The sequence below is a fragment of the Canis lupus genome, chromosome 13, assembly GCF_003254725.2.
Source record: "Canis lupus dingo isolate Sandy chromosome 13, ASM325472v2, whole genome shotgun sequence".
NCBI lineage: Eukaryota > Metazoa > Chordata > Mammalia > Carnivora > Canidae > Canis > Canis lupus.
Window position 1 is genome coordinate 29,950,906 of NC_064255.1, and position 17,315 is coordinate 29,968,220.

At 52.8% G+C, this 17,315-nt stretch overlaps 1 protein-coding gene across 2 annotated transcripts in view; it reads right to left on the minus strand.

The window, feature by feature from the left end:
- NDRG1 (N-myc downstream regulated 1) overlaps nt 1–17,315 on the minus strand; it is a 56,537-nt gene that overhangs the window by 13,768 nt on the left and 25,454 nt on the right. For both annotated transcript variants that reach the window (XM_035699125.2, XM_049092766.1), the window contains 6 exons: nt 14,310–14,415; nt 11,350–11,470; nt 7,616–7,678; nt 6,803–6,863; nt 5,675–5,761; nt 2,742–2,798 (listed from right to left, as the gene is read on the minus strand). In XM_035699125.2, coding sequence (XP_035555018.1) covers nt 2,742–2,798; nt 5,675–5,761; nt 6,803–6,863; nt 7,616–7,678; nt 11,350–11,470; nt 14,310–14,415 — 495 coding nt within the window. The remainder of the gene's footprint in view (nt 1–2,741; nt 2,799–5,674; nt 5,762–6,802; nt 6,864–7,615; nt 7,679–11,349; nt 11,471–14,309; nt 14,416–17,315) is intronic.

The following is a 17,315-nucleotide window of genomic DNA, read 5'->3' on the forward strand; positions in this document are numbered from 1 at the left end:
TCTGAAGTCAGTCCTCCTGAATCTAGAGCTTGGCTTGGGCACTGCCCTTTTTTTCCTGGGGGCAAGCATCTTAATGTCCCTGAGCCTTAGTCCTCTCAAAAATAAAGCAGGAGGTGGCTCTTACCTCTTTTGTCAGGTTGTGGGATTTAACAGGGGCTGTGCACACAAAAACCCTTTGTACATACACAGTAAAAACTGATAAGCAACTGCTAACAATTAATATTTTTAAGGGGGAAGCCGAGAAGTTTTTCATGCTGGAAACACAAAACGAAGTCATGCAACTCCCGGGAAGTTTCTGGAACGAAGGGCCATCTCAATTCCCAGGGGAGGTTCGGGGTGGGGGGTGGGGGGGGGAGGCAGCCAGAGCCCTGCAGGAGCCTCCAGCCTCCTTCTCCCTGGTTCCTTTCTGAATGTGATTTGGGACAAACAAACAAGTGACGAGCTTGCTCTGTTTCTCATTTGTAAGAGAGCGGATGTGTAGGTTCCACAAAATGGCCTGATGTGATCAGTGGCGACCAGAGCAGGACAGAGAGGGAGCAAAGGGGGCCCTGCGTCCGGCCTGAGCGATTGTCTAAATAGCCCCTGATCACCGAAGCAACAAAGAAGCCAACATGCTGTTAAATAGAAAATCAGGGGGAGAAAAAAACCATGTGAGGAATTCATGGTGCTGGGGTTTCAGATCAAAACAAAAACGGAAACGAAAACACACACAAACTATAGCGATTTAGGGACTCCAAGAGATACCTCAAGTAATGTGGGGTACAAGCAGGCCAGACTCTCACCCTATACTTGACACCCCCTCCTGCAAGGAAATACAGAAACTGGCTTTAATTTTTTCCATATTCCTCTTGAGGTTCGGATTATACACTCAGGATGGAGAAAACATATCACAAACCGGACGGTGCACAGGTCGGGGGGACGCAGGCTCCCGTGGGCTGCAGGGTGGCCGCAAAGGCTACGTCCCCTATCAAACCCCCGGACACCGCGAATGCTAACTTATTCAGAAAAGAGGTCTTTGTAGATGTCATCCTGAGATGAGATCATTCTAGATTATCCCAGTAGGTCCTAAATCTAATGGCAGGTGAAAGGCTGAGGGAGATTTTTTTCTTTTTAAGATTTTGTTTATTTAGAGAGAATGTGGGGGAGGGGAGGAGCAGAGGGAGAGGGAGAGGCAGGCTCCACGCTGAGCTCAGAAGCCCATGCAAGGCTCCATCTCACAACCCTGAGATCAGGACCTGAGCCGAAATCAAGAGTCAGATGCTCAACGGACTGAGCCACCCGGGCGCCCCCAGAAGGAGGTTTGAAGCCCACACGGAGGGGTCATCAAGACAGAGTCAGAGCCTGGAGTGCTCAGACACAAGCCAAGGGATTCTGAAGCTCCCAGAAGCTGGAAAGGCAAGGAGGGATCCTCCACCTGCGCCAGGCCACTGGAGGGAGTGTGGCCCCGGCCGACACTTCCAGGGTATGCTGGCCTCCACACCCTGACAGATGAGTTCCTGTTGTTTTAAGCCGCCCGGTGTGGGGTGCTTGTTAGAGCAGCCCCAGGAAAATAACACGAGGACCAAACACAGTGGGCACACCTGGCCAAGCCCAATGCACAACATCTGGTCACATCTCAGAGGGTCACGCTCTCACTTGGCGACAGCGGTGAGCAGGCCACACAGAACACAGAGCAAACACCTCGAGCTGGGCCGGTGTCTGGGCCTGTGCCAGGAGCCCCTGCACACGCTCCCCTGGGGCTGTCGGCCAATCGGGAGCCCTGCTGGCCGGCCAGGTGACGGCTGGGAGGACTTCAGAATAACCCATCAGAGAGCACAGACCACAGCAGAAGCACAGATGGCCAGCATCCTGCTCTGGATACGGAAACACGCTCTGGAGCCAGACACATCGGTTCCAATCCCAGCCTCACCTCACCCTGACTGTGCAACCTCACAGCAATCAATCGACCTCTCTGGTCTCATCCATAAACTGGGAATAAACACTTTTTACATGGCTCAAACCACTCTTGGAGAGATTCATATTTTCATATTTATAAAACCCTTAGGACTGAGCAGAGCACATAGCAAACTCTGTGGATGTGTTTCCTGTAGGTCTGATCAGTAACAGCCACAACTGGAAATAACCCAAATGCCCATCAACGAGCAAATGGAAAAACAAACTGTACGTAGCACATCATCTGCACCGCACAACACCAGCCAGCGCTAAAAAGGAGTGAACTACTGAAAAACCCAACAACAGAGGTGGATCTCAACTGTGATGAGTGAAAGAAGCCAGATTACAAATTTTTTTTTTTTTTTAAGCAGGGTCCATACCACATGATGCCATTAATATAAAAATCTAGGAAAGACAAACTAACCTCTAGTGACGGAGAGCAGATATGAGGTTGTCCAAGGAGCAGGGAGGGGAAGGGTTAGCACGGGGCACAGTGGGCTCCTGGGGGCAACGGATGTGGTCATTATCTCAATTTCAGTGTGGTTTTATGGGCGGATGCATGTGTCAACGTTTGTTAAATGTTGTATTTCCAGGACGTGCAGGGTCTCATACCGCAACAAGGCTGGTTTAAGAAGGCTGACAGTAAAAGGAGAGCGAGCTGCGACCTGATGGTAAAGCAGTCACGTCGCGCTGGGGACAGGGTGGGCACCCGCAGGCGGCCCGGCCCCGCTGCCTCGGATCCCACTCGTGTCCGTGCCCTACGCAGTCGCTCAGCATGAATGACAGAGGTGCCAGGCTGCACTACTCACCTTCCCAAAGAGATGGGACACCACCATGTCTGGAAGGGCTTGGGTCCACCCGGAGATCTGGGGACGGCGAGAAGAGGTGTGATTAGAACAGGTGTTTGTGGTAGAGACGCGAGGTCAGCCAAGCCTCCCGGCCCGCGGGACACAAACTGGCTCCCCAGCACTCAGGTCTGCAGGCAGCCTCCTCGTGGGAACTTGCTTGCCTGCTCCAGTTGCCTGTGGGACCTGGGGCTCCCGCTTACCCCCACAGAAGGCGGGGCCTGAGCCTCCGTCAACTACTTATTCTCAGACCCCACGCACAGAAGATGCACAGCTAACACATGCTGAACAGAGACCCGACCTGCTCCCAGCCTTTCCTGTGCCCTAGCACACTAGGTCCTCACAAGGAGGGCCCCCATCCGTGTCTTCTAAACACGCTGAGCTTGGCCGGTCTATACCTCACCTGCTTGTTCTCTATCTCTGGCCGGTCTATACCTCACCTGCTTGTTCTCTATCTCTCTCTATCTCTATCTCTATCTCTATCTCTATCTCTCCTCTCTCTGTCAAATAAGTAAATAAAATCTTTTTCTAATAAAAGAATTTGAGAAAGGAAATGGCAATATTTTTTCCTAATATTAAATACGAATGGATGCTTTATCTATAAAATAAACTTTCTTTTCCCAAAGCAGGAAGGAGCAATCTCCTGGATAACAAGGATCTGCTTGCCTTGAACTAGCCTTCCTATAGCATCCTCTAGATCTCCTCCCTCAAGCCAGTATCCTCTCTTTGCATAGACTGACGTCACTAAAGACACTGCCAACTTTCTCCTCTAATACCTCTCCCCGACATAATGCTGGATATAACGTAGGAGCTCCATAAATGCTAAGTATACAGCAGGAGCTCCACAAATGCTAGGTACACAGCAGGAGCTCTATAAATGCCAGGCATCCATCGGGAGCTCCATACATGTGTGCTGACCAACTTCAGTGTCAGGCAAGGACGGGCAGGACAGAGAAGCTCTGGACCCCTGCTGTGTGGTCCTGGGGGGTGCAGAGCCTCTGAAGCTCAGGCCTTTCATCTATAAGCAGCAGTGCCAGGAGCTTCCAAGTCACGAGGCCAAGGTGCGGATAAAGGAGGCAACCACACATGTCACAGGATCTGACACCAGTGCCTGACACACAGTAGATTACTCTTGATATAGGTTTTTTTTTTTTTTTTTTTTCTCTTGGGGTTGGAAAGGAAGGATATGGTGCAGATACTAAAGCCACACGGACATTCCTCAGGCTCCTTTTTAGCCAATGGTCACTGTCCACGTCTGGCTCAGAATAGTTAACCGAGGAGCCAAACTGGCTGACTGGGATCTCACTTCCTTTCCTGGAAAATAAAATAAAAAACAGGGAGTGTTCTCTGCTCCTGAATATCACGCAGATGGGAGAGATGAACTCCTGGGTTCTAGTAGAACATTCAAGAAAATGCAGCATCAGAGAAGCCGAGACAGGGGTGGGAGGCAGCAGGGAGGGGCACGAGCCCTTCAAACCTCCGTCTGCGACCACCACCCGACACTTGGCAAAAACATACTTCCAAAACGAAAGACCGGGATCACCCCGGCTTGAAAGGTTTGGTCCTGTTTCAATTGGAACGGCCTCCCGGCTCCTTGGCAAATATGAGCGCCTTTATGAAAAAACACAATAATCATTTTTAAAAGGTCAACTAGGAACCCTAGGACACCAGCCAGGGCGGAGATTCCCGAGACAGCACAGGTCGCCCCCTCCTCTAGGCAGGCCTGTGCCCTGCGCCCTCTGTATTGCTAGACCCACACTGCTTGGGCCGAGGGGCCGTTCAACACCTGCTGGATGAGACTAGGGAGGGAGGCAGGAGGGGAGGCTCAAGGACCAGAGTCCACGGGATCTGTGTTCAGCCCCACTGCCTAGCTTTGTGGGACCCTGGACAGCTTCCCTCGCCACTCGCAGTCTCGGATTCCTTTTCTGGAACATGGCTCTAACAGTCCCCACCCCCTGGAGTCAGTGTGAGGATTAAGTGTGGTCAGAGGGTACAAATAGCGCCTGATAAATCCTCAGGACACATTAGCTAATCATTACTGTCATCAAACTGAGTGGCAGTGCTGGTCCTAAACACACCCTGCTTTTTCACCAATAATATGTGGGTTCCTGACATGAGAGGCCTTTGTCTTGTCCTTCTTTTTATTTCCAGTGTCTCAGGCAAAGCCCAGTACATGTTAGATCCTCAGCAAACACGTCTTAACCCAAGCTACGCTTATCAAAGCTGGCTCGAGGACGCACATCCCCATGGGATGTCTGGTTTAGACCACAGTGTCCTACTGAAATCTTCTGAACGGCAAATAGCTGAGGTCATGTTTACTATTCTAAGCAAAGCAAAGGAAACCTGCTTTCTTTGTAGGGGTGGGGCGTAGGAGGTTAGGAGGGGTCTCAGCAAGCACACCTGTTCCACGTGCCTGACCCTGATCCTGGCCCTGAATCTGACCCTGGCCCTGAACCTGATCCTGGCCCTGACCCTGATTCTGATTCTGGCCCTGATTTTGGCCCTGACCATGGACCCTGACCCTCGCCCTGACTCTGACCCTGGATCCTGACCCTAATTCTGGCCCTGACCCTGGACCCTGATCTGGCCCTGACTCTGATCCTGGCCCTGATCCAGCCGTGGTCTTAGCCCTGAACCTGATTCTGGAGCCTGGCCCTGACCCTGGCCCTGGCCCTCATCTTGCCCTTGGACCTTGACCTGGACCCTGACCCTGGACCCTGATCCAGCCCTGGTCCAAGTCCTGACTCTGACCCTGGCTCTGATCCTGGCCCTGACCCTGGACCTGATCTTGACATTGGACCCTGACATGGACTCTGACCCTGGACCCTGATCTGGCCCGGACTCTTGATCCTGACTCTGATCCTGGCCATGACCCTGTCCCTGACCCCCAGCCTCACCTTGGATGCAGCCCAATCCATCCAGCCTTCTGCACAAGGGTTCACGTTGATAAGGACGAGGCCCTCCACCATCTCGGGGTTGTTCAGCTGCAATTCGAGACATAAGGTGAGAGGCAATCCCGCAATCTCAGATACTATAGACTTCAAAGGCCAAACTGGAGGTTGAGCAAAGTGCCAGAGAAGGGCCCGCATGGGCCACCAGAGCAGGCCGCTGCCCTCAAGAGCCTTCAACCCCCACCCCCCATGCAGAACTGAGGTTCCAGCTCAGCTGACACAGGACTGAGCCCCTGACAGAGTGGGGATAGGAAGCAGGAGACGTAGAACATGCGTGCTTGGTAGACCTGCCTTAGGCAAGTCACTTCTCCTCCCTGCACCTCCTCTTCCCCACCTGCCAAGCGGGCACGTCAGATGGCCCGCTCCGAGTCAGGCAGGGCACGTGGATGCTCTTTAGCAACTCCTCCCGGAAGAGTCATCCGTGTGTCCATCTCAGATCTAGTATGTACCTTCCTTTATCTGCTCAGAGCCTCAGTCAGGCCGTTTTTTATTCATGCCAGCATTTCTAACTTCTGACAAAGTCCAGCAAATAACAGGCAGGCAGAATACACAACTGTGTGAATAAAATGAGCACCGCTGTGTTTTTAAGACAATTGTTTGGTGAGGACACGAACGATCCAGTAGCACTTGGGCCCATGTCATGGTGACATATGTGTCTCAGATTCTAGTTTAGCATCAGTCAGGATCCAAAAGGCGTGGGGTTATTGTAAAGACGGCCCGCAACACGTGCAAGGATGTGAGGACCCGCCCACAATCAAGTGCAAAGTGAGCAAAACCAATGATTAAGAGTGTCCCCTGAAGGAAAAGAAAGGTGGTTCATACGTACGTGAGAACACACACACGTGCACACACACACACACACGCACGACCCCGGACCACACACCCCCATGTGAACTGCGGTTCTCCCTTCGGAAATGAAGTGATGGATCATTTCTCTCTTTGTTTTGTTTTTTTTTTTTTCTCTCTTTGTTTCAGGGTTTTTGATGGTCTTCCAATTGTCTTCTTTAATCTTAATTCTACTTAAAACATGGTTTTAAAAACAAACAAACAAACAAAAAATGCCAAGGAACTCACAGCAAACCGAGTGAGGATGTAGGCGCCTGCTCCAGTTCCCATGCCAATGATGCTTTTCAGCCTGGAAGCAGAAATGAAAATTCATGTGACAGAAGGAATGAGCGATGGGGGCCCTAATGACCCTCTTAAAACCTCCCCCCCGTCCTGGTCCCTAAGGAACGTCGCCTCCCCCAGCATCGGTCCTGCTCATCGCTGAGCGTGGCTGGCAAGCTAGACACAGTGGGGACACGCGGCCGTGACGTGCCTCGAGGACCCGAAATGCATCATGCTTTGCAGCCTGACAGGAGGCCGTGACCTTGGAGAGACTCGTCTCTTTTCCTTACTTCTCTCCCGACTGCAGCCCAGGCTCTGAGAGACCGTCTAACCATTACGGGCAGGCCCATTACGGCACCGCTTCTTCCCACTCTCAAGCTTTTATTTTAGACTCTGAAACTTGTAATGAAAATAAATTGGGCAAGAACTCTGGCGTATTATCTTCACCCCGAAGGCTTGAGTAAGAGAGACCTGAGCACTGGGGAAATAGGGCACAGAGGGAGAAATCGAGGGCTCGGGCCACCCTCTTCCAGAATGTTCCGTCGATACGAGAAAGCAATGAAAGAAGGGGAGGCCGGGAAAGGATGGGTGATGTGTCTGCATCTGGGGAAGAGCCCAGCAGGACCCGACTAGAGGCTGTGGGAAAACAGGTCACGACGCGTGACAGCTAATTTCTCTCCTACATTGCAGGGGGCAGGCTAGATCAAGGCCAGGGGAAGGTGGAAGCCAGGAGCCACTCTTCTCTGCAGGCTGCTGGGGGAGCAGATCCCTCATTCTTACCCAAACTGGTGGAGGACTCCAGGAAGCATCTCGGCCAGCTGGTCCATGGAGGGGTACATGTACCTTTGGGAGAAGCCACGCAGAGGCCGTTAGTGAGAGCGAGACCCCGGAGGAAATGAATCATCAAACAGGAACACACTTGACGGGCTGGACCCACGCACGACCTGGCCTGTATGCCCGATCGCCACCCCCATCCCCGCCCAGGCCCCTGCAGCCCTCCTTCCCAGCAGCGAGCACGAGCCTGCTCCACCATGCAAGGCCGTGCCCCACCCCAGTGCTCCCCCTGTTTGTAAACTGACCCTGGACGGATTGCTTCCCATGCTCCAGGTCCCCCACCAAGCCTCTGAGGAGCATCAGAAGCTCATCTAATCCCTACAACAAGTCTGCGAGGTTCCAGTGAGATTAAACAGCACTGATGTGGGGAAGAGCCACTTGGCTTCGTGGCCAGGCAGGCCCTTAGTGTGGCATCTCACCTGGGCTCTGGGATTCCTCAGTCACGTCCCAGAAGGGGGCCCGCAGGCCGCTCTCCCATAAAACATTCCTGGCCGCAGGGAAGTCCCTCCTCTCTCACCCCTATCCCCAAGCTCTGGAAGGAGCTTGGAGAGGGTACAAAGAGGCGGGCCACCCCGGAGAGCGGCACCCAGCGGGTTTGGGGAGACAGAGAACCCAGGGGTATTTTAAGGCACGGGGATGCCTCAGTGTCACACATCTGCTGGGACCCTGGTTCCTGTTACTGCAGGGCTGGGAGGCTCCCCTCTGTCAAAGCTGGATCACCACAGTGGGTATCGAGGACGGTGGGAGCGCTGAGGACCCAGGATGGGTGATGATGGAGTCTGCAGGCTGCCCTGGGCCTGTGCATTCAGGCAGACGCTTCCCCTTCCCAGAGGGTAGGGAACAACAGTCTCCTGTCACCAAGTCCTTTGCAGGGCCCGCATGGGGTACCCGCTGGGCCAAGCCTACCCATTGCCAACCCCAGACACTGTCCAGGGTCGTTCCTTCCTCTCAACTAACAGCAACCCTGCTCCTGGTGTCTTTTGGAGCATTTCTAGGTGTGCTCTCTTCCTGGCCTTTGCACCTGCTGCTCCCTCTGCCTCCTCACAAGAGACTGTGTGCTCACCTCCCTGGAATCTCCAGAAAGGTCAGGGACCTCTGTCCCACCAGGAGCTAACAACCCCAGCCAGAGTTCTGCACATTTTCTTTCCCATCTTCTCTGGAAGGACTCCAAGAATCATCCCTTTCACCAAGACCTTAGGTGCCATCAGAGAGCCTGGCCTTTTTATCAAAAGCAAGTCCACACAGCACGCCGTGTTAGGAGCAAGCTCCTCTGGGCATCCCAGAGGATACTCTAGACAGGTCCCTGGGGGAGCCGGCAAGAGGCCTCACAGGACCAGCGGATGGGCTAGGGTGCTGCGGGAAACAGGGACAGCCTTGGCTAGGAGGCACCCACACCCTGGCCTCAGGGAGGAGGACTCAGAATACACACGAAGGAGTTTCTTTCGCAAAGGAGTGACTGGTGCTCACTCATGCCAGGCTCCTGGAGAGGCCACGGGGAGACCGCGGGAGCACAGCAGACCCGGTCCAGCACACGGGCCGGGTGGAACAGGGAGGGTGAGGACAAAGGTGACAGTGAGGGAGGTGGGCGTGTGCAGAAGGGCGGCCGAAACAGGGAGCCCTGTTCTGATCAGGTGGTTAGGGAGGGCTTCCTGGAGCAGTGACACTGAAGGAGGGCATTGGGGTTCGAGGAGCGTAGACTATAGGATACATATTCTAAGTGGGGGGAACCAGCGTGTACAAATGCTCCAGAAAGAGCCAGAAAGACCCTGGGTGGTATGTCTACGCAAAAATGGAGCCAGTGTCCTTCCACAGTGGCCGTGACTCAGTTTACAGCCAGCAGCCTCCAAAAGGTGATTCCGGGGAAGCCACTTAACACCCATCGGCGTCTTTTCTCGCTGTTCCTGGGGTTGGGTGCATAACCAGGAGGTAACAAGATTCTATCACCAGACCCCCCCCGCCATCTGTAGAAAGCTGACCCCAGAGCTGGAGTGCCCATCCCTGCCTTCCCACCTCAGCCCCGGGACAGAGGGGGTGTACCCTAGAGGGACTGGGAGCCCCCCAACTACAGGAGGCAGAAATAAGGCGGGAGCCATCCATGCCATAGATCCCACCAGCCACGCACTGAAATCACCTGCTAACTGGGGGAGCACGTACCCTGCATCGTGACCTCCAGGTCAACTTAGTGAAGATTCCAGAAGCCGGGGCCCAAACCTCAGGACGTTTTCTTAAATCTCCCCCTGGGGACCTAAGAGCCCCTCGGTCACCTCAAGTCTTTCAAACAGTTGTCCCAAACAAAGATGAATTTGTTTAATCTGGTTTAATCTGCTAGTGGACAGTTAACTGTGTCTCGCTGTGTTAGGAAGCTTTTTAGGTTTGGTTGTTGCTCCATGGGGCTGGGGCTGGGTATCCTTTCCCTTCTCTGATAAAGGTTAATTTTTAAGGATAATTCTCAACACCAACAGAAACTAAGAAATTAAAAAAAAAAAAAAAAAGGAAATCTGTCTGTGAATGTCAAGAAGGCCCCATCTGGGAGACTTGAAACCCAAGAGCCTGATGCCACCACCCCATGGTTTAATGACAACCTCGGGATGGGGGGCAGGGGGTACCTCTAAGAAGTCGGCCTCCCCTCCCCACCAGGCACACTGAGGGTAGCCTGTCCTGAGCCTCACAGGGGAGACCGGAGGGCTGCCCTGACTGCACCCCAAGGAGGAACATGCAGCTAAACACCCAGACGAGGGACCCTGACACTCTAAAGAGGACATGATCCTTAGAGCCAGCACACTCTCTGACTCCCCCAGTTAAACCAGCTGCGCAACCTCGAAGGGTAAGCTACTCAACCCTTCTGCCCCTCAGTTTCTTCATCCAGGAAATGGAGCTCTAATGCCAGGCATGTATACTAGCCATCGGATAAGTGCAAGTGACTTGTGTTCATAAAAACTAAGCTGAGGTGGGGGTATTGGGGGGAGGGGAGTGGTGATGGGCGCCTGGGTGGCTGAGTCAGTTGACCATTTGAGTCTTGATCTCAGCTCAGGTCATGATCTCAGGGTCATGGGATTGAGCCCCAGTTTGGGCTCTGTGCTGGGCAGGGAGTCTGCTTGGACTGTCTCTCCCTCTCCCTCTGCTTCTCCTACACTCCAGATTCTCTCTCACTCTCTCTCTGCCTCTCTCTCTGTCTCAAATAAATAAATAAACCTTAAAAAAAAAAAAAAAAAAAAACTAAGCCTGGACCACAGGAAGTACTCCATCAATATTATTTCCTGTTGTTCCCTCTCTTTTTCCTCCAACCTTTCTAGAACTCTCTCCTAACTATTTTTCTTGTCAAAGTCCTCTCCCACTCAGTCCCATGCAGAGGTGTGCATAGGAGCACCCACACCTATGAAAGAACTAGCTCCCTGGGTGGCAGGGAATCAGGACGTGGTGTTTAGCAGGGACGGGGTTCTGGTTTAAGATGGTGAGTAAGTCCTGGAGATGGACGGCGGGGACGGCTGCACACCAGCGTGAATGCACTTAATGCTACTCTACTCCACTAATGGTTAAGATGGTAAACCTTAGGTTATGTATATCTTACTACAATAAAACAAACAAAAACTCAGTGTGATGCCTGCCTTCGCACCCCCCACCCCCAGTCCACCTGCGTGGCTTTCTTGTCCCCCTCCTGGGGACAAGGCTCCGGGTCTTACCCCACAGGGAAGGAGGCAGCGCCGTCCTGCTGGCCAGGGGCATCCACATGGCAGACGGCGAAGTGCTGTGTGATCTCCTGCATGTCCTCGGAGTTGAAGAGGGGGTTGTAGCAGGTTTTGTCTGGAGAACAGGCAGGGGAGAGAGAGAAGAGGCACAAGTAGGGCAAGAATACATCTGGGTGCTCGGCAGCACGTGATGCCTTTTTGTTGATGTCACTCCCAGGAACATTCGAGAAAGCGCGCCCACCTTCTTGCCCCATCCCACTCCCCTCTGGTGATAAAAGGCAGTGGGCACGGAGGTGGAAATGGCCAGTCAACTCTGCTGTGCGTGCTGGCGGCTGAAGCTCACACCTGGAGCCGGCACTGGGAGGAGACGCCCATCCCGGCTCCTGCATCTTCTCCATCCATCGTGGATGCAATGGCCCCGGCATGAGTGAGCTTGCCACACTCATGCCCTCTCTCTGTCTGGGTCCCCTGAACCCCCACATTGGAAGTAATGGTCAGGGCACACGATTCTCAACCAAGGAGGAGCACAGGAGATAATGCATGGACCCTCTCACTTCTTATGTGGCCTTGGATGAGTATCCCAGATGCTCAGGGTCTGGGGCAGAGATGGCAGTTGGTCACCAAAGCATCCCCCCTTTCCTTCCTGGCTGCACAGCGGGACTACATTTCCCAGACTCCCTTGCAGTGCAAGGCAGCTATGTGACCGGGTTCTGGCCAACAGCACCTGAGGCTCACAGGTTGTTGTTAACACCTGCCACCCACTCTTCTAGATTTCTCTCTCTGCTGTCAAAAGCCGGATGTCGAAGGCGCTGAGGGCCCCGGGGATGGAGGAGCCACAGCTGGCAGGAGCCTGGGTCTTGGAATCACCGTGTGCAAGATTTCCTACAGGACGCCCAGACGTGTTACATGAGGGTGAGAGAAATGTAGACTGTGTGCGGCCACGGAGGTCTTGGGATCTTTTGTTTCTGGACCTGGCTTTCTAGAAGAGTGAGCCTCTGCAACGGGGGTGTGTAACACCACCACACGCATTTCCCTTCCTCACCAGAGTCTGGTAAAATAAGGTAACGGGGGTTCCTGGGGTGGCTCAGCAGTTTGGCACCGTTGTTTTTGTTTTTTTTGTTTGTTTGTTTGTTTTTTACAGGCTCAATATATTTTTTACACTTTGCTTGAAAGAAAATTTCATATTTTACAGTCTTTTAGGAGGCATTATATACACTGCACTTTATGAAATCTGAAAGGTATTAAAATGAATTTTTTCCAACATTTTGGTAACAAAACAGACGTTTCTCCAAATACTTGTGCTATCTATCTACATGATCTGTTTGATCTGATAACCACTAATCACAAAAACTGACTCAATGGAATAATTAGAAAAATTATCTAACACCATGCATGGATTTGAATCATTTTTAATATCCTATCCTAGAAACATTCTACAAATCTTAAGAATTAAAAAATTAAGTCTCTGTTCTGATTTTTAAAAGATATCTTTTTATGACAATATCCATAACATTGACAGGTACATGTTAAGGCTAGTATCATCTCCTTTTGTGAAATTTTTTGACTTTTTTTTTTTTTTTTTTTTAAGAAAGATAGTAAAAGTCAGACTCCTTTATCCTTTAGGACTTTGAACTGTACCTACAGAAAATGAGAGTGCAGTGAACATAATGCTCAGTCCTACAGTCAGGATGCAGTTGCTCTTTCCCATTCCACAAGATACTGCACCTTTCCATCAAGTGTCACCCGATAAGCCAATACTCGGTATTTTTCACCACATGCTATTCTACCTGCAGCACCAAAATAACTGGTAATGGGTTTGGCCCAGGGCGTGATCCTGGAGTCCCGGGATCGAGTCCCGCATCGGGCTCCCTGCATGGAGCCTGCTTCTCCCTCTGCCTGTGTCTCTGCCTCTCTCTCTCATTCTGTGTCTCTCTTGGATAAATAAAATCTTTAAAAAAAAAAATAAGGTAACAGACTTTCAAGTAGCTAGCATGGGGAGCTGGTACCTGCTGGACACAAGGGGAGCACACAGGCGAGGAAGAGGAACAAAAGAGAAGGGAAGATAAAGGAGAAAATGGTTTCCAGTGACTGACATCCCTGCCTCAAGGCACTCATGAGCTGGAGGAAAAACACGCAAGGCAGCAGGCTGCCAATCACAAATCAAGCCATTGTCCAGCTTGCAGAGGTGACTGGACACAAGGGCAGTCACAGTCGCCACGGGAAGACCCCCTTCTGTCGTCTGTGATTTTACCATCAGCAGATCTTACTCCTTCACCATCTGTGCAAAATGGGGAACCCACGTAGGGTGACGCTCCCGGGAATCTCGAGACCACAGGGTAAACCTTCATGGCAGTGCTGTTCGCAAGGGCCACACAGCAAGAACCATCCACACGTTCATCAACTGAAGAACGGATGAGCAGACCGGGGCCGATGCGCTCAATGGAATACCAGTCAGCCACCAAGAAGGGAGGACGCAGTAGAGCCTACTCGTGAACTCTGAAGCCGTGATGAAAGGAGCCAGTCACAAAAGACCACAGATGGTAGGATTCCATTTATAAAAAAACATCGGGGATACGCATGTCCTTAGAGATGGGAAAGTGGACTAGAGGCTGCCGGGGGCTGAGCTGGGGGTAAGGGAGATGGGGGTACAGAGTGAGGAAGCTGTTCTCACATGGATGGTGCTGATGGCTGTACAACTCAGTGAAAATAATAAAAACAACTGTACAGACGAATCAAAAGATGTCACTGTCACACACAGACAGTGGCGCTCCCAGCACAGCCAGCACAGCCAGCACAAACACAGCTCTGTGCCCTGCCTAGTGCATTCCAGTCTGGGGCAAGTGCTCTTCCCACAACAGCTCCAGGAAGTGCCAGCGGAAGAGAAACAGCTGGACTCGCCCCCACCAGCCCTTCCTCGCCGTCCTCTCCCACCCCCACCCCCTGCGGAAACTTACGGTTCATGCCAATGTCGTGGTAGGTGAGGATGACGGGCCGGTTGCCCTTGGGGGTCCCACACAGCGTGACGTGGATGGAGCCATGCACAGTCTCGATGTCCTGCTCCTGAGGACAGACAGGAGACAGAGGGGCCTGTGATGGGAGCGGCCACGACTACTGACTGCAGGTGCACAGTGCGTTTCCAGCTGTGTTTTAAGGAGGCTCCAAGTCTGTTCCTCACTTGGTCAGGAGAGCCCTGGCCTTTGGGCAGCAGATCTCTCCGGCCAGAGAAACCACTCCAAAGACCAGGGAGGGAAGGGGAAGCCAGTTGGGAGGCAGAGGACAGAGTCCTGGGCTCAGACTGTGCCACCCACTGCATTAACCTTGGGGAAGGCACCAGCCCCAGCCCCTCTCTGCACAGGACCTGGTTTTCCCCATCCGGGAAACTGAGGTGATCAAAGCCTTCACCTCTTGGACAACGCACCTCCACATCCTCGTCAGCGCACCCCTGAGCTGGTGGCCGGTGACACTGGCTCAGGGAAACCAATCCAGCTGCCCAGAGTCACACTCAGGACCCACCGAGAGAGCCAACTTTGGGTTCCCCACATGCTTCTCACTCCCTCACACTCCGAGAAGCTCCAAGAGTCAAACCACGTTCAGGCCGCAGGAGGCCACCTTAGGTTGGCACTTGACATTTATTTCCCAAGGACAGAACACTCCAGATTCCAATCTACACCTGCTCCCAAACGCCAGCCTAAATGTGAACCCTATTGGTCACTCACGAATGGCAGGAGGAAGAAGGTCGATGTCTACCCCTCAGGGGCAAGAAGAAGAAACAGGCCGGAACCCCTAGTTAGGAGCCTTGTGGACCTGGGCAAGCTGTCCCTTCCCCCAACTTGCACAGTGGCAACAGACCTAGGACCCGTGGGCTCCAGGGATGCCAGGAGGCCCCTAGGACACAGCAGGAGGGACCGTGCCTGTAGCCCCTCCATCCCAGACCTGTGAAGGGTCACTCCTGAGGCAGTGTGAAGGGTCACTCCACATGCACACACTGTCTACCAGGCAGGGGACTAAATCCCACCACAGCTCCTTCTCCACTGAAGTCAGTTCAACTTTAGCCAAAAACATTTATTAAGCACCTACCATATGCATAACAGAAAAGAGGAAGTAAGAACTCATAAGCTAGCAGTGTGGTGGTAGGGTGGGCCCCAAGAGCTTGCTGTAGACATGCTGTAGGGATTCTGGGAACAGCAAGAAGGAGGATTTAAGGGATGCCTGGGAGCCTCAGTGGCTGAGCATCTGCCTTCGGCTCTGGGCATGATCCTGGGGTCTTGGGGTCGAGTCCTGCATCCGGCTCCCCGTAGGGAGCCTGCTTCTCCCTCTGCCTATGTCTCTGCCTCTCTCTGTGTGACTCATGAAAAAATAAATAAAATCTTTAAAAAAAGAAAAAGAAAGGAAAGGAAAGGAAAGGAAAGGAAGGGAAGGGAAGGGAAGGGAAGGGAAGGGAAGGGAAGGGAAGGGAAGGGAAGGGAAGGGAAGAGAAGAGAAGAGAAGAGAAGAGAAGAGAAGAGAAGAGAAGAGAAGAGAAGAGAAAAGAAAAGAAGAAAAGAAGAAAAAAGAAGAAAGGAAAAGAAGAAAGGAAAGGAAAGGAAAGGAAAGGAAAGGAAAGGAAAGGAAAGGAAAGGAAAGGAAAGGAAAGGAAAAGAAAAGAAAGAAGAAAAGAGGATTTCACCCACTGGGCAGCAGGGGCAGGGGGAAAGGGGGACCAGGGTAGGCACCCCATCCTCTGAAGTCAATGGTCATCAATCTGAGAAACTTGGTTCACGAATAAAGAAATATACCCCAATTTTCAGCCTCTGCCTCCAGAACAAGGGAGCACAGTGTTTGCATGTTTATAGCAAGAAGTTACTCCCCTCCCCATCCCAAGCAGAGCGACGCAGGGGCTTCCAGCCCTCACTCTGAAGACCCCTGAAGCAAGCAGGTGGGATGCTGGCTACCGGAGGGGGAGTCCCAGGCTGCCATCACAGCTGCGGAATGGGGAGAACCATGGAACCAAACAAGGGCGTGTGCGTGCTTGCCAGGTGATGTGGATGCGCCCAAACAGGCCACAGCATGGAAGGGACCCCCACTCCCCATCAGCCCCAGGGTCCCCATCACAAGGGTCCTTCGAAGCCACATGCCTCATCACCTCAACAAAGGGCGTCCCCCCCAACACGGAGCCCACCATCTCTTTTCCCCTCCGCACCCGGCACTCCGCGGCTGCCTGTACAAACACTGGAAAAATCCACAGACGATGAAGCAACGGCCTGGCCCCCCAGTGGGGGCCACGGTCATCTGCTGGGCCCAGCCTAGGCCTTGGAGCCAACTGGGAACAATAGCTCATTGAGAGGGCCACAGTCTCCATTGTCTCGCCTGCTGACCCACAAGGCGCCCTCTAAAAATAGGCCAGGCCAGGCAGCAGCCCCCCCAGCCTGGGGTCACCAGGCTCCAAATCCCAGCTCTGCCCTTCCCCAAGCCCTCGAGCCCTGGGTCACTATCTGGAAGACAGGAGAGGAGGCCACCTTGTGGTCCAAAACACAGCACCGGGAGGAAAGGGGATCCCGGGTACAGGGAAGCAAAGCGTTTCGACACAGTGCCCGGGCACCACTTCGGTGGCAGATTCTACGGGATGCCCAGCCCTGGCTGGCACCTAGGGTGTCCCTGGCAGCCCCCAGGGGCGGGGCATGTGTGACAGACGCTGACTCATCTTTGTGAGGCCTTCACATTATATAACCACGGAACCAGGGCTACACGCATCCACGAAGGAAGGGCCTGCTCCTGCGTCACTTACTTTCCTACCCCCAGGCCTCAGTGCTCACAGTAGGTCCTCCTGAGCTGTTGGATGAAGACCTCAAAATAAATGATCAGAGTCACACAACTTCTCTAGGGAGTCCACCAACTATTCTGGGTTCAGGCTCTACTCCTTCCCTTAATTGGTTATAAGATTCTTGGCCAGCCCCTCTCGGAAAATTCCAGGATGGGCGTGA